This window comes from Zalophus californianus, chromosome 6, assembly GCF_009762305.2.
Source record: "Zalophus californianus isolate mZalCal1 chromosome 6, mZalCal1.pri.v2, whole genome shotgun sequence".
NCBI lineage: Eukaryota > Metazoa > Chordata > Mammalia > Carnivora > Otariidae > Zalophus > Zalophus californianus.
Genome location: NC_045600.1, coordinates 730,211 through 752,331, shown reverse-complemented (window position 1 = coordinate 752,331; position 22,121 = coordinate 730,211). Strand labels below are relative to the sequence as shown.

Here is a 22,121-nt window from a genome sequence, read left to right as displayed (position 1 = left end):
GTTCGGAATGTGGGGAGAAGGGAGTGTGTGCAGGTCACTTGCAGATGGGCCTGTGCAGAGCAGAACTGTGGTGCAGACCCTCCCTGCCCCCACCACGCGCACCCAGTGCACCCTTCTCCGCCGGCCCCTGACCCAGCGCTGGCCCAGCCGTGCTCACGTCTCCTCCCATACGCTCCTGGGCCTTGCAGGTTCCTGCCTTGGAACAAATAGCAGTGTTTCAGGAGGGCCACCCCCCCCAAGGGAGACAGCAGCCCCTCCCTCCCCCAGGGCACCGGCTCCTCCACGTGTGGCTGGGTCCTTGCGATGGCCCCCACGGCGGAGCCATGGGAGGTGTCGGTGCCTGGCCTACCAGCACCCCAGACCATCAGCTGAGGTCTTGCTCCACCCTCAGCCCCAGGCTCTGGAGCCCACGTTTACGGGCCGCAGGGGTGCCAGGGGCCCGGCCTGGGGCTCCCCGGGCAGGCTCACCAGGGCTCGCTGGCTTGTGCATCTCCGGGCGATCAAGTCAGGCTCTCTCCAGGCTGAGAGCTCAGGTCCGAGTTCAAGGAGGCCTGAGGCCCGTCTTTAGTCTCCCCGTCAGTTGCCTCCATCTTTTAAGTAAAGATCTGGAGAAACTCTTTTCCCCCCTGAAGATGCTGCTGTAACTTATCATCAAAGCCAGGCGTGCACGGCTGCGAGCCAGTGCCACAGGGACGTGCCCACGGGGGGCCAGCCTTTCCCGAGGCCCGGGCTGTGCCCTGGGCCTCCAGGCAGGGAGGGCTCAGGGGAGAGCCTCACGGGAGGGCTTCAGAGCAGGGTGGAGCCCACCCATCCCTGAGCCCTGAGTCTGCCACTGTTGACCCCTTACACGGCTGCCCCCCACCCCTGGCCCATTCCTGGAGCCCTTCCCCAGACCTCACCCTCTCCGAGACTCAGGCTCTGGGACCCACGTCGCCTTTCCAGATGACCCGGGTGCCCCGTCACTGGCTGCCCGTCCCCCTGTCCCCCCACAAGCTCAGCATCCACCCAGGTGCCTGGCCCATCCTGCAGGCCCTCCCTGGGCGTCGCCCTCTGTTTGGGTCGGTTGCCGCCCCCCTGCTGTGCCCCTGCATGGGGGGGGGGCAGGGCAAGTCTGGAGGAGTCAGCCCCCCGCTGGGCCGTCTCCCTCCGCCCGTCCTCCCCGGGACGCGAGACACAAGATGCTCCTGTGTCCTCAGCAGCCCCTCCTCTGAGCTGAGGCCCTGCGTCTTAGCTCCCAGAGGGAGCGGACCTGCTGGCCTTCCCCACCGGCCCCGGCCTGCTCGCCTGTGCTCGCTGCCCTCCTTCACCCAGCAGAGGCCGGTCCGCCCAGGTGCCCTGAGGGATCTGGTGCGGAAGAGGCCTGGGGGCCACAGCCAGACCCCGCACAGGGTGCCATGTGGCCCAGAGGCGTCCACCGGGCGGTGTCTCAGGATGCCCGAGTGGAGCCAGCCCCGCACCTGTGCCCAGGACCCCTGCCCGTCTCTCCGGTCAGCCCGCACGTCTGTGCTCTCTGCCCTGGACCCGCACCCCACTCCTGCCCTCAGCCGCTTCTCTGCACCCTCATCTTGTCGGATGCCTCCGGAGCCCCCAGCCCCCACACCCTGGTGGCTGCTGGTCTTTGTGGCTCTGAGTCCGACGGCTGTCGGTGCCCCGCTCGCAGGGGGCCACATGGTGTCCGTCTCGTGGCTTCCTGCCCCCAGCCTTCAGTCTCTGCTCCGTGCATGTGGGGGCAGCCATTTTTAAAACAGTGCTATGAGGAAATCTTTAATCCATTTGGGATTTATTTTGAGATAGGATTTGAGGTGAGGATCTGGACGTTTTATATGAATGATTTGTTACTTATTATTTAGAGAGTAATTTTTCCTGGTGACGTGAAGGCTCGTTATCATGCGGCACGTTTGTCTTTTATACACGTCTGTGTGTTCTCAGATGTGTTTCTTGACTTCGCATCTCTGTCCCTGACACAGAGCGGCTATGCTGTACCTGTTACACCCTTGTACCACATTTTGCTTTCTGGGGAGGCCGTCACCCCTCACTGGTCCATTTTTTCAGAAATGCTTAGCATCTAGCACACCGGTTCTTCCAGGCATTGTCCCGTGACCCCCTGTACCCCAGCATTGCCCTGTGGTGTGGCCCCCCTGCACCCCAGCATTGCCCTGTGACCCCCAGTATTGTCCCGTGACCCCCTGTACCTCAGCATTGTCCCGTGACCCCCTGCACCCCAGCATTGCCCTGTGACCCCAAGCATTGTCCTGTGACCCCCCACACCCTGGCATTGTCCTGTGACACCCCAGCATTGTCCCGTGACCCCCCTGCACCCCAGCACTGCCCTGTGACCCCAAGCATTGTCCTGTGACCCCCCACAGCCCAGCATTGTCCCGTGACCCCCCCGCACCCCAGCACTGCCCTGTGACCCCCAGCATTGTCCCGTGACCCCCCCGCACCCCAGCACTGCCCTGTGACCCCCAGCATTGTCCTGTGACCCCCGCACAGCCCAGCATTGTCCTGTGACCCCCTTGCACCCCAGCATTGTCCCGTGACCCCCCACACCCCAGCACTGCCCTGTGACCCCCAGCATTGTCCCATGACCCCCCTGCACCCCAGCATTGCCCTGTGACCCCAAGCATTGTCCTGTGACCCCCCACAGCCCAGCATTGTCCCGTGACCCCTTGCACCCCAGCATTGTCCCGTGACCCCCCCGCACATCCCAGCATTGTCCCGTGACCCCTTGCACTCCAGCGTTGTCCCGTGAGCCCCTGCACCCTGGCATTGTCCCGTGACCTCCCCTGCACCCTGGTGTTGTCATGTGACCCCCTTCACCCCAGCATTGTCCTGTGACACCCCACACCCTGGCATTGTCCCATGACACCCCAGCATTGTCCTGTGACCCCCACATCCCACTGCTGCATTTTTGACAGTTACATTATATGTGGCAGTGAGTAATCTGCATCATCCAGGGGAGAACTTAGAGGGTGACAGGGTGGGGACATTTTTAAGGCTCTTGACAGATCTCCCCAAGGGTGCGTTTGGGAATCCCGTGAGCTTATGCCTCCCACTGCCTGATCTGTGGCTCTTCACCGTGAGAGTTTGAGGGGAGTGGGTTTCACTGTGAGATGCCTCCTTGGGAATGAGCAGCCGTTTGGTTCTGTTCCAGGGCTCCAAACGGATCCTGCGGTCCCATGAGATTGTGCTGCCCCCCAGTGGACAAGTGGAGACCGACCTGGCGCTGACCTTCTCTCTGCAGGTGGGCCTGGCACGTGGGCAGGGGGCAGCGGCCCCCCTTGCAGTGATGTTCTCCCTCAGTGCGCTGTCCTAAATGTTAGAAGACGTGCATGCTTTATTAGATCGCATTTTCCCTCCCAGTCCTGTGCTAAAGAACGTAGTGAGGCCCGAGCTCACTCTCAGAAGGTCATTTTGGGGATGCCTGGCTGGCTCAGTCGGGAGAGCGTGTGACTCTTGATCTTGGGGTGGTGAGTTCGAGCCCCACATGGGGTGTAGAGATTACTTAAATAAGTAAATAAATAAACAAACAAATCTAAGGAAAAAGGCCATTTGGTTCCAATATTCAGAGAAGATAGGGAGGAACAGGGGACCTCAGTTTTGTAAGTTCTGATCCCTTGGAAATACGTTAGGTGCCCCCTGCTTGCCCCCCAGCGTGAAACAGAACCTCCTCCCCACAGACCCTCCAGAGCCCAGGTCTGTGGGTGTGGGAGCAGGCTGGCCCCAACCCTCAGGGTGCTCCTCCTGCCTCTGTTCCTCATTGCACAATTGTTTAAGGTGGGTGCTGTGTAGATTTGCAGACGTGCTTAACACACTGGGCTTAGCGTCGGCCCATTGCAAACCGGTTCAAATCTCGTCTCCCTGTGAGGACCCCACCTCCCACCCCGCCGCTTCTCCCTGCCCCGGCCTGGCTGTGCCCGGGGCGGGGGCACGTGACCCCAGCTCTGGCGCCCCCGCGGGAGCTTCTGGGGTTTGCATGGAAGTTTTCTTTTCTTTTTTTTTTAAAGATTTATTTATTTGAGAGAGCGAGAATGAGAGAGAGAGAGCACATGAGAGGGGGGAGGGCCAGAGGGAGAAGCAGGCTCCTCGCCGAGCAGGGAGCCCGACGCGGGACTCAATCCCCAGACTCCGGGATCATGACCTGAGCCGAAGGCAGTTGCTTAACCAACTGAGCCACCCAGGCGCCCGCGTGGAAGTTTTCTTTTGCGGGATCTGCTTTATCGGAGTGTGGTTTACAAGACGTGCAGTTCACGGTCTTTAAGCGCTGGCCAGCCGGGCACAGGCATGTTGGCTTCTGTGAGGTTAAGGGACGCGTTTGCGAGCCTCTGTTCATGCACACGAGCCCTGCTCTTGCAGAAGCCCCCGTGGTGCTCTGATGGGCCACTGGACCAGCGCCACCTTGGGGTCACGCCCCTGCCGTCCACGTCGTGGGCAGGGTTGCTGGCTGACCCCGCTGATGACCCAGAGGCCCTGGCCAGCTGCTCACATCTGCCGGCAGTGGCTTTTCCTGTCCCCGACGGAGGCCCCCGACGGCCCAGCGAGGAGTGAGCCTCCGGGGCTCGTTGGTGCTGTGCTGGCGTGGCCACTGGGACAGACGGCAGCCGTGACCCCCCTTCTCTGCAGTACCCTCACTTCCTGAAGAGAGAAGGCAACAAGCTCCAGATCTTGCTGCAGCGGAGAAAGCGATACAAAAACCGAACGATCTTGGGCTACAAGACACTGGCGGCGGGCTCCATCAACATGGCCGAGGTGAGCACGTCCCCACTCAGCCAGAGGTCCCCGTCATGCCTGACCCGATGGCCTGTGGGTTCTGGCCCAGCGTGGGTATGTCCTGTGCCCCTACCCGGGAGAGCGTCCTCCTGGGACATCTGCGTCCCCTTCCCCGGCCCGTGGCTGCCTAGGCAGGCGGCACGTGCTTGCTGTGGGGTGGGGGCACGGGATGTGAGCGTAAGGAAGTTCCCTGGTGAGGCGAGGAGGGGAAGTTCATGGAAATGGAACCAACCAGCCGACACCACCGTGTCCCGGAGGACCTGCTGTCCCGAGCTGTGGTTGGCAGCCGAGGCCCCTCATGTCCTTTGTGCTTCGGGGCCTTCACCATCACAGGTTTGCATTCAGGGCTGTCCAGGCACCTGTGAGGCTCAGGAACACGGAACTGTGTTGGTGCCCACCTGGGGCAGGGCAGGGCTGCCCCCCACACCTCTCAGCCCTGCTCCTCTGGCCCAGGACCCCTGTGCCCATGGCACCTGGTCAAGCCTGCAGGCCCCCTTTCTCCCCTCAGACCCTACGTGCCCGACACTCTCGACAAGCATCCTTCAGGCAGGTGGCACAGTTGTGCAGGGTGTGAGGAGGAAGCCCGTGCGCCTGTCTGTCCAGCTCCGCACACGTGCAGGCAGAGGGGGCGTGTCTGGGTGCTGGCTGACCTTCCTAATTTGGTTTCTGAGATGGTAGCAGTCGCGGATGTTACCTTTCTCAAAAATTTCATTTTCGTACTCTACTCAAGAGTTGGCACCCCAAATCAGGCTCCCCAAATTAAACATAATTGGGTCCATGAAATCCCAAAATTCGGATTTGGTCAAATGACCCCAAAGGCAGCTTGTAGGATGCAGAGGCTCCAGCCTGCAGGGGCGTCCTCGGAGTTGTCACCAGCCAGGGCGCGAGGGGGTGTGAAGGGGTGTGAGTCCCTGTCCCTGGTCTGCTTGAAATCTCTCACGACCCGAATGGCTCCAAGGACTCACCGGCCTGGTGGGTGTCGGCTCTGCCACACAAGACCCCCAGCCCGTACAGGTGGCCAGTCCTCCTTGGTCCCCCACGGACACGGATCCCTGGACACAGATCCTGGGGCTTGGTGGCCCCGAGCCATAGCCTCACACACAGTCTGCTCCACGCTGCAGCCTCTGGACAGGCGGGCTCAGAACCCCCCCTCCTCCTCCACAGCCTTCAGTCCCCAGTCGCTGAGTCTGGCGCCGACCCCAGAGTCTTGGCCGGTGTCTTCCTGCCCCACGGGCGCGTCTCCTGCCTGCCCCATGCCCCTGCTCCCATGCACCCAGAAGGGGGTGCTGTTGGGTGCTGGCCCTCCGCCTTGGCACCTTCTAGAGCTGAGCCCTGCCCCCAGGTGATGCAGCACCCCTCTGAGGGCGGCCAGGTGCTGAGCCTCTGCAGCAGCATCAAGGAGGCCTCAGTCAAGGTGGCCGAGATCTGGATCTTCTCCCTGTCCAGCCAGCCCATTGACCACGAGGACAGTGCCATGCAGGCAGGACCCAAGGCCAAGTCTGCAGGTGAGTACAGCTGCAGGGCGTTCCACTTGGCTGCCTCCGGGCCCCCTTCCTGCTGGGTCTGAGAAGCTGGGGAGGGACCCACGAGGGTTTACGGGTTTCTCTGGGCTGAGTGAGCACGCTCCACAAGCAGCATTGTGTACGCTCTGGGAGCCTGGGCTGCGGGCGTGCGAGCTCAGCGGTAGGCAAGAGGTCATGGGCTAGATTGCGGTGTCTTCCAAGGTTTGGGCACAGGTCCTGGCGTGGCTGTCAGCACCGTCGCGATGGTGGCCGCTGTCCCCCTGAGGTGCGGGAGGGCACGCAGGGGACCCAGTTGGGCCTGAGATCCAGGCTGAAGCACCTGAGGTCCGTAGGGGCTACTGTGGGAGTGAGAAGCACTGGCCTGCCCCCTCCCCAATGTCTACCTGCGGGGGGCTGTGCATGGCTCCCCGCGGGTCCAGGGGCCCGTCCTCTGGCCACCGCCTCATCGCCAGGACACCAGTCGGAATCTCAAGGTGCTCCCCCTTCTGTTTGCTTATTCCATAGATAACTACTCCGAGGAGGAGTATGAGAGCTTCTCCTCTGAGCAGGAGGCCAGTGACGATGCCGTACAAGGGCAGGTAACCCAGGGCCCGTTGCACAGGACCGTGAGGCCGTGTGGGCCCCCAGAAGCTCGGGGTGTGAACGGCCAGGGACCCCTGAGCTGCCAGAATGAGGGCGGCGCCAAGAGGGGGGTGGAGGCTGGGAGCTGGCCCACTGCGTGCGCCCCGGGATCCCGCTGCGCACCCGCAGACGCTCTGGGGGTGCCCTCTGCCAGCCCCTGTGCTTGTCTCCCAGGATTTGGACGAGGAGGATTTCGATGTGGGGAAACCCAAGAAGCAGCGGCGATCGATAGTAAGAACGGCGTCCATGACCAGGGTCGGTGGAAACTGGTTTTACTAACACTGGGGAAGGGCGGGGCTGGGGGGCTGGGGGCCCCAGATTGGGCGTCGGGATGGGAGGTGGCCATCCCGGGACACGCCCCCTCCGTGGCCTGGCTCTGCTGGCTTCTCCTGAGGCCCAGCCTCTTTGTGGGGCTTGAAGGCAGGGAGACCCCGTGGCCTTGTACTGGCGGGTGGGCTACGAGGTGCTGGTCATCGACCCGGGAAGCTTCACTGGCGGGGTCCTCTTGCTCATCCTGGGTGGCTGCCCCTGGCCCAGAGGGCAGGGAGGAGGTGGGACAACGGCCGCCCTGCTCAGGCTGCTCCATGAGCAGAGCTGGGGAGGCTGTCCACCTCCCGCCTGTGCCCAGACAAGCCCCTCGTTTCTGCTCAGCGTCTGGCTCACCCAGCACAGTGGCCCCTGGGCTCTGGCCGTCCTGCTTCTCCTCCAGGAGGAAAGCTCCAGGCGGAGGCCTTAGCCCATCACAGAACGCCCGCCACTGGGCACAGAGCCCCGGGACAGTTCCCAGGGCCAAGCTGCTCCTGTGTGCGGGGCTGTGGCCCCAGGCCCAGGCTGCGCAGTGGGTGGCCACGGAACCCTTGGGGCATAAGCCCAGCCCCAGAAACCTCTGCCCCCTCCTCTGGCAATGCTGGGAGGCCTGAGCCTGGTCCCGGTACAGTGGGTGGGGCATGGCAGCACCTGTGTGAGCCTGGTTCCAGGCTCAGGAGCCTGACACCTGTGGAGGGGATGTGGGAGTCCTTTATAGGGTCACCCACTTGAGGGGGGCTAGGGGCAGCTGCCTCACTCAGTGGCCAGAGCTCAGCCTCTGAGGCCCAGGGCAGCACTGGGCACGGTGGAGCTTGGGCTCCCTCTGAGCCCTTGCCATCCACCTGCATACCGTGTGCCCAGCCCTGAGTCCCGCTGGGGTGAGGTGGTGCCTCGGGCAGGGCCGGCAGCCTTGCTCACATGGAGGCCTCTGGAGGGAGAGACAGCGCACACCTTTCCTCCGGCTCCTCCCTGGTCTGGTCCTACATCCAAGTGCAGCTATGGTGTCAAATGCTTGTAAAGGAGTTGGCGCTGCAGGCTGCCGAGAGCGGGGCTCGTGCGAGCCGTGGGGACCGTGCCTCCCTCCTGCCGAGCCTGCCACGTCCCCCCAAGGGAAGCTGGCCCCTTGGGTTCTGAGTCTGTCCTGCTTGTCTTGCAGCAACAAAACTTCAAGCAGAAGGTCGTGGCGTTGCTGCGGAGGTTCAAAGTGTCAGATGAGGTGAGTGACCCCGCCAGGCCCGTGGCATCCTGTGAGACCAGGGCTCTGGAAGCATCTGGGCCTCGTCCTGGCTCTGCCACTGACCGTCCCACCCCCGGGGCACCTCGAGGGCCAAGCCAAGGCTGCCAGCCCGTGTCTGCAATCACAGCCCCAGGGACAGACCCGGGGGGAGGCTGGACGTCATTTGGGGGTGTGACCATGGGTTTTGCGTTTTGTGTCATTCTAAGTTGAGCGTATTTTGGGGCTGTTCTCGGTTAGTTTCTGCGCGCCCCCGCCGCCGCACGCACAGCCCCCCATTGACACGCTCAGACCTGCAGCTTTCTTCCTTTAGCTGTTTTCCACTCTCCAAATTTGCTAGGATGGGTTTGTGTAACTTTCATAACCCCAAGAAAAATACCTCAGTTTTCTTTTTAACGCGGGTGTAAGAGAGTTGGCCCGCAGTCCTGGATCCACCCAGCAGAGGCGGCATGTAAGTGTCCCCGTGTCACCGCCACACGTGGTTCTGGCTGCACAGAAGGTGACGGCCACTCGTCCACACACGTGAAGGGTCTTGCGGGCGTGGCGGCGGCTCTTCTCAGACGCTGGAGCTGGAAACAGACCCGTCTCAGCCTCAGTTCCCCCGGATCCGTCCACAGCTTCTGTAGGGTCCCTCTCTGCAGACCAGCTGGTCCCCAGACCTGCACAGAAATGCAAGGGACCCGCAATAAACAACAGTCTTGGAAAAGAACAAAGTTGAAGGACTCACACTTTCTAAGAGGTACGGTAATCGAGACCACGCAAGAGACTAGAGGTCAGTTTCCAACAAGGATACCAAGACCACTCAATTGGGGAAGGTAGGCTTTTCAGCAGAAGGTGACAGAGTACAGCCAGGTGTCCACATGCAAAAGGACCTCACACCATGTACAAAATTAACTCCAAACGGATCAAAGACCTAAACGTGAGCGCTTCCACGACGAAACTCAGGGGAGTGATCTTGGCGCCCAGGGGCCGGGCCATGTGGCTTAGACAGGACACCAGACGCACGAGCCGCCAGAGGGAAACGGTAAGTCAGACCACATCAAAACATAAACGCCTCTGTGTTCTGAACAACCATCAGGAAGATGAAAAGTCACGTAGACGGTGTTTGCCAATTACAGTTCCCGTGAGGGACCCGTGCCCACAAGATGGAAGGCACCCTTACAGCCCCAAATAAAGAGACAATCCAGAGAGAAATTAATTGCCCAGTTCAAGAGTTGGTCAGAGGCTTGGACTAGAGGTTTTCTCTGAGGAGGGACCTGGATAGCCAGCAAGCCCCTGAGAAGCTGCAGGGCGACCTCCTGAGGCCACAGAGGGTAGGCGTGACCTCGCAGGACAGAGTGTGGGGGCGCCGACGTCGGGGGGAGCAGCCAGACCTGCAGGGCTGACGGGAACACCCCACAGGGCAGCTGCCGCGGAAGACAGCCTGGCAGTTCCTCCAAGTGTCAACTTCACACTTAACCAGTGGTCGCCCCAGCGGTCCCGCACCTGGTACTCACCCCGTGAGATCCAGGATGTCCACATGAGGACTGAGGGACAGACAGTCCCAGGAGCTTCGTCTGTGGCAGCAAAGCCTGGAGCGTCCATCCACTGGTGGCCAGCTAGACCCAGCCCACGTTCAGGGGCGGGCGGGCAGGTGGTGACGAGGACGTCACTGGAGGCAAACAGTGCAGACGCTTCCTGACAGGCGTGCCTGAGTGGGAGGAGCCCCATGCCGAGGGCTGTACCTGCGTAACCATTTCTGTGATGTTCTGGAGGAGGCCCATGCATGGGGACGGAAGTCAGTTCAGGGCTGGGGGGGGACAGTGAGAGGGCGGGGAGGCCTTGGGGAGGGAGGCATCCCAAGCCCTGACCGCAGTGCGGGCCTGTCCCAGGTGGGCTCCCTGCCCTGCACTCCTGCCGTGCATTTCTCTGTTGAAGTAGGAGCCACAAGGGGCAGAATGGCCGTGCCATGCTCGGCACCCGGTGACTGGAGGTCCTAGAGGTCACCCCAGCGTCTGGCAGAACTGGGCTGGTGGCACATGCCGGAGAGAGGGTGATTGGTGGCGCCATGCCTTTTTGCCATCTGTCCTGCTAAGGGGAACCCCCAGACCAGCCCTCACACGTCTGACCTCCCTCTAGGTCCTGGATTCAGAGCAGGACCCTGCAGAGCATGTCCCTGAGGCAGAGGAGGACCTGGACCTCCTGTATGACACGCTGGACATGGAGAACCCCAGTGACAGTGGCCCAGACCTGGAGGATGATGACAGCGTCCTCAGCACCCCCAAACCAAAGCTCAGGTAAGCGCACCCACCACCTCTGTCTGCCGCCTGGCCCCGGGCCCCAGCAGGCACACCCACGCCGTCCCACATGTTGCAGGGGCCACAGGGAGTCATGCACGTGGGGACGTGGGCTCTGGGCCGGGGGGGTGGATGTGCATCCTAGCGGGCGGCCCAGGTCTGCGGTGTCTGTGGAGAGAGGTGCCAGGGTCACGGCTACCTTCTGGAGAGGTCTCTCTGCAATCACTGGCAGCATGAAGACAGGAGACCGGTTAGGAGGCATTGGGGTCATCCCTGCAAGAGGTCGCGGTGTCAGCGGTGGAGGGGCGAGAGCTCTGGGTGGGAAAGGCGGTCTTCCCAGGGTCTCGGCGGGGTCGAGCGCGGCACCTGTCACAGGAGGCAGCCAGCAGGTGGGGGGCCATGGGGTTCTTCTGTGCACTGGGGACATGGGGAGCTGGGGACTGCAGAGCATCCCTGTCCCCCAGGAGCCAGGTGTCATCCTGGCTGGGGCAGGAGAGGGCAGGAGGCCCCGGGCTTGGGGTCGGGAGAGGCTTGGCCCACGAGACCGAACAGCCAAGTGGGGGCCATGTTGGCATCCAGAAGATCTGTGGCATTCTGGCTTTGCTTTTAATGCTTTTGTGTGTGTGTGTGTGTGTGTGTGTGTGTGTGTGTGTGTGTGTGTGTGTGTGTGTGTGTGTGTGTGTGTGTGTGTGTGTGTTGAGACAGAGAGCACGAGCAGGAGTGGGGGGGAGGGGCAGAGGCACAGGCAGAGGGAGAAGCAGGCTTCCTGCTGAGCAGGGAGCCCGATGCAGGGCTCCATCCTGGGACCCTGGGATCACGACCTGAGCCAACGCTCAACCGACTGAGCCACCCAGGCGCCCCTGGACTCTTTGATATGAGTCAGTGGGACACAGATACCCATGGGGAGCGTGGGCTTTCTGCGCAGCTGCTGACCTCCAGCCGCCCCACTGTGGCCGGCCCCGTGTGGGCACACCTGTGGCATCCGTAGGCTCTGGTCTAGGTGTCAGCCACTGGCCTTCGCTGCAGATGCAGCTTGGGGGGTCCACTTACAGGCTCAGCCCACCCTGTGTCTTGCCAGCAGCACCCCCCCCCCACCAACAGAGCTGGCAAGGCCGTCGAGGCACCTTGGGCTTTGCTGCCTTCACGGAACAGGTCTCTGCCTCTGTCGCCCCTGGGGTCACCTCGGCCGCTGGCTGACCCGTCTGTTGTCCGTGGGGTCACCTCGGCTGGTCGTGGGCCAGCTGGTACTCACAGTCCCAGGGGGCGGGGCTTAGGCATCTCCAGCCCTGGCCCTGCCCTCGCCTTTCCCTGTCCCTGGGGGGCTCTGTCACCAGACTGCCTGAGCCCCGCCCACCATTTCAGCCTGAACTGTTCTGAGTCTCTGAGTCTGAGCCCCCCCCCCCCCCCCGCCTGGCTGTCTGCTGGGGGCAGGGTGTTTGGCCTGCTGGCCTGGGGTCACTGGAGCCTGCAGATGGCACCCTTGTGGCGGCCTTGAGCACGTCCCTGTGTTGCTACGAGCTGGCCATGGGGCCTGAGGCTCCCCAGCCTCCTGCTGGTGGAGTCACCCACCCGAATCGCTGGCTGCCCTGCCCAGGGTAAAGGCCAGGGGTGGTGGGTTTCAGGGATGCAGGTTTTCTGCGGATGTCAAAGCCGGTGGAGGGGCCGAGAAGGGCTGCAGGTTGCGTGGTGCTCAGCATCCTCCCCTGGGCCATGGTTCCCAGCCCTGCATGGCTGCCAGATGCCACAAGCACAGTGGCCGACCCTTCAGTGTGGGGAGGGTCCTATAGCATGACCTCTCTCCCCACACCCAGGCCCTACTTCGAAGGGCTGTCACACTCCAGCTCGCAGACGGAAATCGGGAGCATCCACAGTGTCCGGAGCCACAAGGAGCCTCCGAGTCCCGTGAGCAGGCCAGACCCGGCAGCCCCTCCCTCCTGGTGGGACCTCGGGACTAGAGTGGGCCGTCCCGATCGCCCCGTCTCTCTGGGTCGCTCAGAGTGTTACTCACGCTTGGTGTCCACTGTGCTCCTGGGTTTGTATGTGGCCGGAATCCCCCGCCCAATGCCACATGCCTGTCTTGGGGTGACCCTACACCCATGGTCTAAGAAAGCCCCGGCCAGTCACCCCTGGCTGCCCCCAAGCCCCCTGCCCGGAGGTGAGCCAGCCTTGTGCCCACCATTGAACACATCTTGATGTCCGTCTCGTCCACACAGGCTGACGTGCCTGAGAAGACTCGAGCCCTGGGAGGCAAGCAGCCAAGCGACAGCGTCTCCGACACGACCCACGTGAGCAGGCGCGGGACATGTGCACTGGGTCCAGCACAGAGTCCACTTACTGCCTTCAGGATAGGCCTTGACATGGGGGTCCTCAGCTCACCCCTCCCAGGACCAGTGCACAGACCACGATGAGGGCGCCCCTGGGTTCACCCCCGCCCCAAGGGATGGTCAGGGCCCCCCGGAATCACTCTAGTTCTGGAAGGACAGGGGGTGTCCCCCTGCTTTGCTGAGCACAGGCCCCGTGAACACTACAGTTGATTCCTGTTTTGCCCTCGTGGGCATTCTCAAGGAAAGTGTCCTGGGCTGCAGGGCAGGTTTTAGGGAGGTTTGGGGGAGGCTTGGTGCTGGTTTCCCCTGGCAGCCAGGACCGGGAGCCCCGTGGTTGGAAGCAGAGGTCAGCTCAGCTCCTCAGCGGAGTGCATGTCTGTGCTGCATGTGGAGAGCTGTCAGCCTGAAACAACCCTACACAACCCCACCCAAACCAGGGGCTTCTCGGGCCTGAGACTGGCCCCCGAGGGGAGGCTCCCACAGGACATGCCTACCATCGGGCCCCCTTCTCTGCATCTCAGGGCACACCCGCCCCCGGGGAGCAGCCCGCACAGCCCGAGGACAGCCCGGAGGTGGAGACCTCTGCTCTGGACATGTTCACCGAGAAGCTGCCGCCCAGCGGGCGGATCACCAAGACGGAGTCCCTCGTCATCCCTTCCACCAGGTGACAGGATGCCCTGGGGAGGCTGTTGGCCAGGCATCACCCACATAAGCCAGTGTGGCGGGCAGGGCCCCATGACTGGATGAGACTCACTTAGAAGCACAGAGATTTCAGGGCCCGCCCCAGAGGTCCACATGGGACCCCACACACCCCTGTTTGTAGCTAGCTGCCAGCAGGCCTTCTGGGGCTGAGGTGTGGCCCCAGCTGCCCATCTCACGTTTTCCTGCCCCTGGCACCATTCACTGGCACCTTGTGGACCAGTGTAGCCCTGGTGCAGGAGGAGTGTGCCCAGCTGGGCCCAGAGTCCAGTGTGGTCAAGCACAGCAGCCCCCGGGCAGTGGTGCTGGGTCCGGCATGGGAGCTCTGCGGGGCCAGGACCCTGCCCCTCGTGGTGGGCATCACAGAGGTGGGGGTCTGGGTGGCAAGGACCCGGGCAGCTTCCCAGTGGAGGACACTCCCGCAGCATCTCTTACCTGCCCCCACTGCCGTCTCCGTCAGCCTGGGGGTCTTCTCTGAGCCCCTCCCTGGGACATGCTCCCCAGCCTGTCTTGTCTTCACCTTCCTTGGGCACCTGGTTGAACTCCCAGCGCCCTCTGTACCACAACGTGTGGCCACGTACTACCGCTCCCCCCAGGACCTGCGTTCCTGCCCTGAGACCTGCTGGGCTGGGGCCTTCTGCAGGGAGACAATGGAGCCCCCTTCCTGGGTTCCGTGCTGCCAGAACTCACGTGTTGTATCAGGCCTTATGTCCATGTGGAAAGCGCATGTGCCTAGTGTGCGCGTGGCCTCCACGTCAGCCCTTTGCCCTCAGAGGAGCCCACACTGCCTGCCACCTGCCCTGCCACCCTCTGTGAACCTACCACGGCCCCGTTGCTGAGCAGCCCCCTTCCCTGGGGCGGCGAGCACATGGGCCTGCCCCAGCCTGTGCTGCTCCCTGGCAGGTCCGAGGGGAAGCAGGCTGGCCGCCGGGGCCGGAGCACATCCCTGAAGGAGCGGCAGCCTGCGCGGCCACAGAACGAACGGGCCAACAGTCTGGACAATGAGCGCTGCCCGGACACAAGGAGCCAGCTGCAGGTGCGCACTCCAGGACAGGTCACGGGCAGAGGCCACGGCTGCCCAGAACTGACCCAGTGCTGGCAGCTCAAGGGGGAGGCGGCCCGGCCACCTTGCGGGCTGTGACGGTCCCATGGTGCTTTAAGCCCAGTGACCTGTCCAGTGGAAAGCCGAGTTCTTGAGCAAGAACAGGGCCGGCCTCTCCTGCCCACTGCTAGATGGGCTGCTGGGGGGTGGGGGTCAGCTGGACAGGTGAGGGGCTGCAGCACCTCTCCCACCAGTGTGGATGGGCCTTGTGTCTCCAGATCCCCAGGAAGACCGTGTATGACCAGTTAAACCACATACTCATCTCTGATGACCAGCTCCCTGAAAACATCATTCTCGTCAACACCTCTGACTGGCAGGGGCAGGTGGGGAGGAGCCAGGTGTCCTCCTGCAGCAGGAGTGGGGGGTGTCCTCTCTGCGGGGGGAGCGGGGGTGTCCTCTCTGCGGGGGGAGCGGGGGTGTCCTCTCTGCGGGGGGAGCGGGGGTGTCCTCTCTGCGGGGGGAGCGGGGGTGTCCTCTCTGCGGGGGGAGCGGGGGTGTCCTCTCTGCGGGGGGAGCGGCGGTGTCCTCTCTGCGGGGGGAGCGGGGGTGTCCTCTCTGCGGGGGGAGCGGGGGTGTCCTCTCTGAGGGGGGAGCGGGGGTGTCCTCTCTGCGGGGGGAGGGGGGGTGTCCTCTCTGCGGGGGGAGCGGGGGTGTCCTCTCTGCGGGGGGAGCGGGGGTGTCCTCTCTGCGGGGGGAGCGGGGGTGTCCTCTCTGCGGGGGGAGCGGGGGTGTCCTCTCTGCGGGGGGAGGGGGGGTGTCCTCTCTGCGGGGGGAGCGGGGGTGTCCTCTCTGCGGGGGGAGCGGGGGTGTCCTCTCTGCGGGGGGAGCGGGGGTGTCCTCTCTGCGGGGGGAGCGGGGGTATACTATCTGCAGTGGGCGCGGGGGGGGTGGCCTCTCTGCGGGGGGAGAGCCCACGCTTGGTGGCGCTGACGGGAGGCTGGGTGGAGCGTTGAGGCTCACTCCGCGCACGCACGCCCTCGCCCCAGTTCCTGTCGGAAGTCCTGCAGAAGCACACGCTCCCCGTGGTGTGCACATGCTCTGCCGCTGACGTCCAGGCGGCCTTCAGCACCATCGTCTCGAGGATACAGAGATAGTGAGTCCAGCTGCCACGGGGCGTCTGTCGGGGTCCCTACATCCCAGGGTCACCTGGGGCTGTGTCCCGGGGGCGGTGGCGGACTGCAGACGTGCCCACCCACAGGCTCTCCACAGCCCCATCTTCCGTCCAGATCTGGGCGGTGGGGGGGTCCCTGTGGCGGGGGGGACCTGGCTGCAAGCGCGGCTCCCTGAGGCATCTGTCCCCTCTCTGTCCTGCCCTCGGGGCCGCAGCTGCAACTGTAACTCGCAGCCACCGACCCCCGTGAAGATAGCCGTGGCGGGAGCGCAGCATTACCTCAGTGCCGTCCTGCGGCTGTTCGTGGAGCAGCTGTCCCACAAGACCCCCGACTGGCTGGGCTACATGCGCTTTCTCATCATCCCGCTGGGTGAGGGGCTTTTGCGGGGGGACAGGCGTGGAGCGCTTGTCCCTGCGCTGGGCACTCTTGGGGCCCCGCACCCCGTCGTCGGGCTAACTCGATGCCACTGTCAGAAGCAAGGCAGGGTGGTTGCAAACCCTTGTAAATGATCAAACCCCGTGGAACGTGGCTTTGCATCTGTGGCTTGCATGACATGTTACTGGGAGGCGCCGGGTCCCAGGGGAGGGGCTGCCTGGCACTCCAGCACTCTCTGTGGTCTGCAGCGGTGCCCCTGCCCCCAGGAGCAGGGAGGGGCTGCGAGGGGCCACAGAGCAGGCTCTGCAGCCTGACCCTCTCCCCTGGGCTCGCAGGTTCCCACCCCGTGGCCAGGTACCTGGGCTCCGTGGACTACCGCTACAACAACTTCTTCCAGGACCTGGCCTGGAGAGACCTGTTCAACAAGCTGGAGGCCCAGAGTGCTGGTGAGGCCTGGGGCCAGCCGGCCGGGTAGGGCTGCCCTCACATCCTGCCGTCACGCCTCCATGAGCTGCCACACCTCCGTGAGCAGACGTGGGGCCTCAGCCTGCTGCTCCCCACTGGCCGCCATGGGCCTCAGACCTAGCTGGCCCCGGGGGCCCCGGACGAGGGCTCCCAGGGATCCGGAGGAGCCATGAGGGCAGGGGGGGGCCCTTCGGCTGCCCCCAGCATTCCCACTGCTCCCAGGCTGGGAGTTGGGCAGCCCTGGGGGCCCCATGTGGGGTGGGGGGGGAGTGTGGCACCCCACGGACTTTGCCCGGCCCTCTCGTGCAGTGCAGGACACGCCGGACATTGTGTCAAGGATCACCCAGTACATCGCAGGTGCCAACTGTGCCCACCAGCTGCCCATCGCGGAAGCCATGCTGACCTACAAGCAGAAGAGGTACCTCGCTGGGCCCCGGGCAGGGCAGGGTGTGCGGGAGGGCGGGGGCACCGGCTCCACACCGCAGACGCAGGCCGCCCACAGCTGCCGGCCCTCCGTGGGCCTCCCTGCCTGCTGCTGGTCTCAGAGCCTTCGGGCAGCACCAGGGGGCTCGTCGGGATGGTCATTAGGGACAGACCTGGTTGGCCAAGGGACGGAACCCAGGCTGGGCTTGGGGGGTATGCCGTGAGCGGGCCTGGCAGCCCCAGGTCCTCCTCTGAGTTGGTTAGAAGGCGCTGGTCAATCTTTCTCTATTTTGTATGTTGGAATTTCCCATAATGAAGGTTAAAGGATCAACTATCATGCGGCCCCGTCCTAGTGGTGACCTGCTCACGGGAACGCAGGCCTGGGCTCCTTCAACCTCCTGGGCTTCCCGGGCCCAGAGACACGTTCTCGCCCTGACCCTGGGCAGGACAGTGGGCAGGAGGGGGGGGCCACTGCCGAGGCTGGGCGGAGGTCTGGCTGCCGGGCCCGCGAGGGTGGACAGCCAGGCAGGGAGGGTGGGCTGAAGGGCCGACTCTGCGAAGCGTCTGGGCTCCCGTCCGCGGGACGCTCTGCGGCTCTCCCGGCGTGGGGGTAGGACATTCAGCTGACGTGTTGGCGAGCCGCAGCGGCCGTGCAAGCCCCGAGCTGGAAGCCGGGCGGCCATGCCACGCCGGGACGTGCGTGCTGAGCACTTAATAACATGTCTGTGTTTTCTTTTTTGGTGGCTTTCTGAAAAGGAAAAAGAACTTTCATTTTGACTTTACCCTCAGGTACCGCTGTCCCTGGGTCTGCGCCCCTGTGTCCCCAGGCTGGTCTTTAGGGCTGTTTAGCAGTATGAGCAGCTGGGGGGCATCTCGTACCCTGCTGCCCGTCAGGCAGGGCCCTCCACCGAGCGGCAGGCGGGTGGGCGCCCCGAGCCAGGACTTTGCTCTCTGGCCCCCACCGAGCTCGAAGGGCAGGCTGTCCTCTGTCTGCCGCAGTCCAGAGTTTGAGTTGAAGAAGCGACCAAGTTGACTGCCCCTGTGAGTGTCTGTTTCTGAAGTCCTGGGCACCACCTCTTACAGTAGAAGCAGGTGCTTGGGGTCTTACCACGAGCCACTGGCCACTGATGCCACACTGGCTGTGTGTGGACTTTTGTCCCACCACGTTGTAGCTGATGACCTGACTCATTGCTGCCGATTCTACACGTGGGGATGTGCAGGCCAAAGGGTGGGGGGCCCACCGGATGGCACACACTCCCAGCCTGGCTCTGGGTCCTGCGCCCGGGGCTGCAGAGAACGGCACCGAGGGTCTCCCGGCTGAGTTTTGTGGCTCAACTGGGCAGGTGGCCAGACCGCTAAGATCCCCACGTGCAGTGAGGGGCTTTTCACCGCCAGGTGGCTCCTCCCTTGAAAACCTACATGTTGGGAGCCACACTCCGAGGCGCCTCCAGAACTGCCCTTTCGTTTGGGGTTCCCCTTTCTTGTCCTGGCAGCCTGCCTGCCGGGCCCCCCTCGGGGCATCGCTCCACCCTGGGTCTTGGCTTCTTTCTCTCCTGGGAAAGCCCGCCAGCCCAGGGTCGCTGAGCCCCAGGCAGCCTCCTTGCTGGACAGACCAGGAGGAGGGGTCTGCGTCCCTACGTGGTCCTGCTAAACGAGCCTTTGTGAGCTAAAGAAAGACCAGCCGAGGAGTGCCCCGTGACTGCTCAAGCCGCCCTGGGCGCCATGCTGCGGACGCCTGCAGCCTGCTTTGCTGCCTGGCACCAGCCCCACATCTCTCCAGCCCGGGCTTTAGGGGACCCTGGCCCTCGTCCCGTGCCTCCTGCGCCCACCTCTGCGTCACAGTGGTGGCACCAGCACCTGGGTTGGGGCCCCAGGAAGGCCCAGTGTGTTGGCCACCCTTAGAGCCCGGGACCGGGAGGTCAGCAGGTCATCTCTGTCTGCTGTGACAGAGGACAGAGTGGTCAGGAGGCCCAGGAGAGGGTGGGCGGTGGACATGGCCCTCGGGGCCCCATCTCCTCCTGCTCCCATGGGAGCACTGCAGGGAGGGTCCAGACCGCACGCAGCTCCTGGCCTGACCTCAGACCACACCTGCGGCGTGCGGCCCCGACAGCTCCCTGGGGGCACCTGGGGGTGGGCTGACATCCAGGGCACTATGTTCTCAGTGCCCTCCAGCTCTGTGCTCCCAGTGTTGAGCTGAGGCACGTTTGTGCTCCCCCCACATGGTCTCATGAGCCACAGGCCCAGGGGCCCCCACCATGGAGCCACACGTATGAGCCTTAGGAGTTCTGACCTGTGCCCCACCCAAGACACGCGTGCTCCCTCTGCGTCCAGAGTTCAGGTGGCGAGGTCTCAGTGGCAAGCCGGTGTCACCCCTGTCCCGCTGGGCGTGTGTCAAGTGCTGAATGTTGTCTGCATGGCCCGGGCTCAGCTTGGCTTCGCAGAGTCCGGCAGCATCCCTGTATGGTGGCGTTCCCCCGCGGCCCCGCCAGGCCCTCACCTGCCTCCCTGCGTGCTGCTCATGGGGAGGGTCCTGGACCCCTGTGGGCTGGAGCCTCCCCCGCCCTTGGCCGGGGGCCCATGAGGACCTTGCATGCGAAAGCCAGCCTGGGCACGGGGTTCGAATTGCTGTGTTATCTGTGGATAAGCTCTGTTCCCTTCAGGTCAGAAAGGCTGGGGATGTGGCCATATTCAGCAGGATGGCCCAAATCTGTAGGTTCTTTTATCCAGAAACTTGCCAGGTTGTCCTCGGGTGTGATGGGCAGTGCCAGGGCAGAGGCCACGGGTCCCTGTGTCCAGGTGGCGCCCAGGGGCCTGCCAGCCTGGTCCCCTCGTGTGGGTGCTGTGCCGCAGGGTGAGGACAGTGCCTCCTGCTGGACCGGCCTTGGGCGCCAGGTGTGCGTTTTGTGCCGGCCCCGGGGCACATTGCCTGGGGAGCACTGGCCAGGCGCCCGCCTCCTTCCCCACAGGAGCAGAGCTGGGGGATGGCCTGAGAGCCAGGGAAGCTGGGGCAAGGAGGCGCCCCCCGCCCCCCTTCTCTGAGGTCACAGGAGGCCCAGAACTGGCCCTGCCCGGGGGATTTTCCCAAAGGCCAGGAGATGCTCTTAAAGTCAGCCTGGGAGCCTGGTGCCCGAGCACCCCATCCCCCACCCGGAGAGCCACTCAGGCCCCGGCCCCATGGTGGAGACCAGTCATTGCAGAGCCAGCTGCAGGGATGAGCTGCAGGACTGGCCTGGCCCACGGAACTCAGATGCTGGTTTGCGTCCCCTCCGACATGCCTGCCTGCCCCAGCGATCCCAGGGAATCTGAGTCTCTCCTAGAAGACACGGGGTGCCCGGTCCAGACAGAACCTCACGGCCGCCCATGCTGGCCGGCCTCCTACAGTGCAGCACGGCCCCGAAGCCTCAGTCTCCCCTTCAGGCTGCTCTTGGGGTGGCACTCTGCCAGAGCATGGTGTGTGCACCCCACCCCTGAGGCCGGAGGCCTGGAAATTACCCCTGCCCCGTCTCTCTGGCTGGTGTGGATTTTACCTAGACTGTCCAGGAGACAACCTCCACACTCTGGCTTTTGGTTGCCTCCAGTCGCTGGAGGAAGCCCAGACTGTCCCATGGCGGGTCCTGGGGCACACGCCGCAAGCTGTCGTCTTGCAGCTGTGTGGAAACGGAGGCCTGCAGGGTTAGCAGAAAGGCAGTTGGGCCTGGAGAAGCTGGTTCCTACACGGCTTCCCACGGGCCTCTTGACCTCAGCTGCAGGGAGCTGAGCTGAGGGTCGGAGGGCCAGGCCAGGCACTGCAGGGCTGGGTGTGGGCATGGCATGGGCAGCATGAGGCCCTGGCTGCTGCCTGCCCGGTGGAGTGAGAGGTAATTGTCTGTGTTTCTTGTTCTTAGCCCTGACGAAGAGTCCTCTCAAAAGTTCATTCCCTTCGTAGGGGTGAGTACTTCTCTGGTGGGGCTCTTGCCGTACCCGAGGCATTCCTCCTGTGTGGCTGGCTTTACCTGCGTGGGAAATGATCAACCTGCCAAACTTTTTTTTATAATGTCTGGTTTTGCATTAACTTGATATGTTCGAGAGCCTTCTTCACCAATTTGAGCTGAGTGCTCCTTTAAATCAACCCCCCCATCTTAAAACTCATTGTTTCCTTCCCATGTTGAGTAGGGCTAGGCCCAGAGGTGGTCACTGCCCCCAGCTCTGCTTGGAGGCTGACAGGTGCAAGCACACAGTTCACCTGGAGGCGAGTGCTCAGTGCTCAGCACGTCCTGGGCACACGGGCGGTGTCAGACTCGGCTGTGGGTGGGCGCCCAGTGTCAGCAGGGTCTGGGGATAGGTCCCACCGGGATGGGGCGGAGGGGTGCTCCTGTCCCTTAGGAGCAGCTATAGGACAGGAAGGGGTGCCTCCCGTACCAGCCTGCCCAGCTGGGAGTGTGGTTTGTGAATTGGGAGGTTTGTCTTTCTCCCACGGCTGACGATTAACAGCTGCTCCGTGCTGGCTGGGCCACTGCCGTGAGTTTTCATAGCCAAGAACCTCGCTGCGTGGCCTCCAGCCCTAGCATCTGCCATAAGAGCCACGGGCAGTCTGGCAGACGGGGCCACTGGGCAGAGCAGGATGTCCACGCTGTCGCTTACCCTGGCCAGCCGTCAGGGCAGCTAGTGGCCCTCTTGGGACGGAATTAGTCCAGGGCAGCCTGTCTCGGGGAACCTTCTGTAGCAGCTCCAAACCCTCTGTGGACACTGGAAGCACCCACATGACTGAGACATAAGTTGTCACTTCATTTAATTTTACGTGGCTCCCACACCGGTCAGCCCACGCGGTGCCCGGTGCAGGCCCCTAGCTGGGCAGGGGTCCCTCATACCAGGCCAGCCGTGGGCTCAGGGTTTGTGGAGGGGCCGCAGTGTG

The 22,121-nt window shown here is 63.5% G+C and overlaps 2 protein-coding genes across 8 annotated transcripts in view; one reads left to right on the top strand and one right to left on the bottom strand.

The window, feature by feature from the left end:
* Positions 1-22,121, top strand: part of PACS2 (phosphofurin acidic cluster sorting protein 2) — a 59,935-nt gene that overhangs the window by 32,087 nt on the left and 5,727 nt on the right. For 3 of the 7 annotated variants that reach the window (XM_035727897.1, XM_035727894.1, XM_035727899.1), the window contains exons 3-20: positions 3,155-3,244; positions 4,624-4,749; positions 6,113-6,275; positions 6,798-6,871; positions 7,089-7,169; positions 8,377-8,436; positions 10,573-10,730; positions 12,542-12,632; positions 12,944-13,015; positions 13,576-13,718; positions 14,657-14,789; positions 15,074-15,178; positions 15,842-15,948; positions 16,182-16,336; positions 16,678-16,788; positions 17,117-17,225; positions 17,987-18,019; positions 21,115-21,157. In XM_035727897.1, the coding sequence (XP_035583790.1) occupies positions 3,155-3,244; positions 4,624-4,749; positions 6,113-6,275; positions 6,798-6,871; positions 7,089-7,169; positions 8,377-8,436; positions 10,573-10,730; positions 12,542-12,632; positions 12,944-13,015; positions 13,576-13,718; positions 14,657-14,789; positions 15,074-15,178; positions 15,842-15,948; positions 16,182-16,336; positions 16,678-16,788; positions 17,117-17,225; positions 17,987-18,019; positions 21,115-21,157 (1,854 nt within the window). The remainder of the gene's footprint in view (positions 1-3,154; positions 3,245-4,623; positions 4,750-6,112; positions 6,276-6,797; positions 6,872-7,088; positions 7,170-8,376; positions 8,437-10,572; positions 10,731-12,541; positions 12,633-12,943; positions 13,016-13,575; positions 13,719-14,656; positions 14,790-15,073; positions 15,179-15,841; positions 15,949-16,181; positions 16,337-16,677; positions 16,789-17,116; positions 17,226-17,986; positions 18,020-21,114; positions 21,158-22,121) is intronic. The other 4 variants (XM_035727898.1, XM_035727896.1, XM_035727895.1 and 1 more) reach the window with 3 other exon arrangements.
* Positions 8,443-10,542, bottom strand: LOC113908847. The gene is made up of 2 exons (XM_027569373.1): positions 9,951-10,542; positions 8,443-9,113 (listed from the first exon to the last, which is right to left on the bottom strand). Exons 1-2 carry the CDS (start codon positions 10,501-10,503, stop codon positions 8,791-8,793), a joined length of 876 nt encoding a protein of 291 aa, XP_027425174.1. The 5' UTR covers positions 10,504-10,542; the 3' UTR covers positions 8,443-8,790.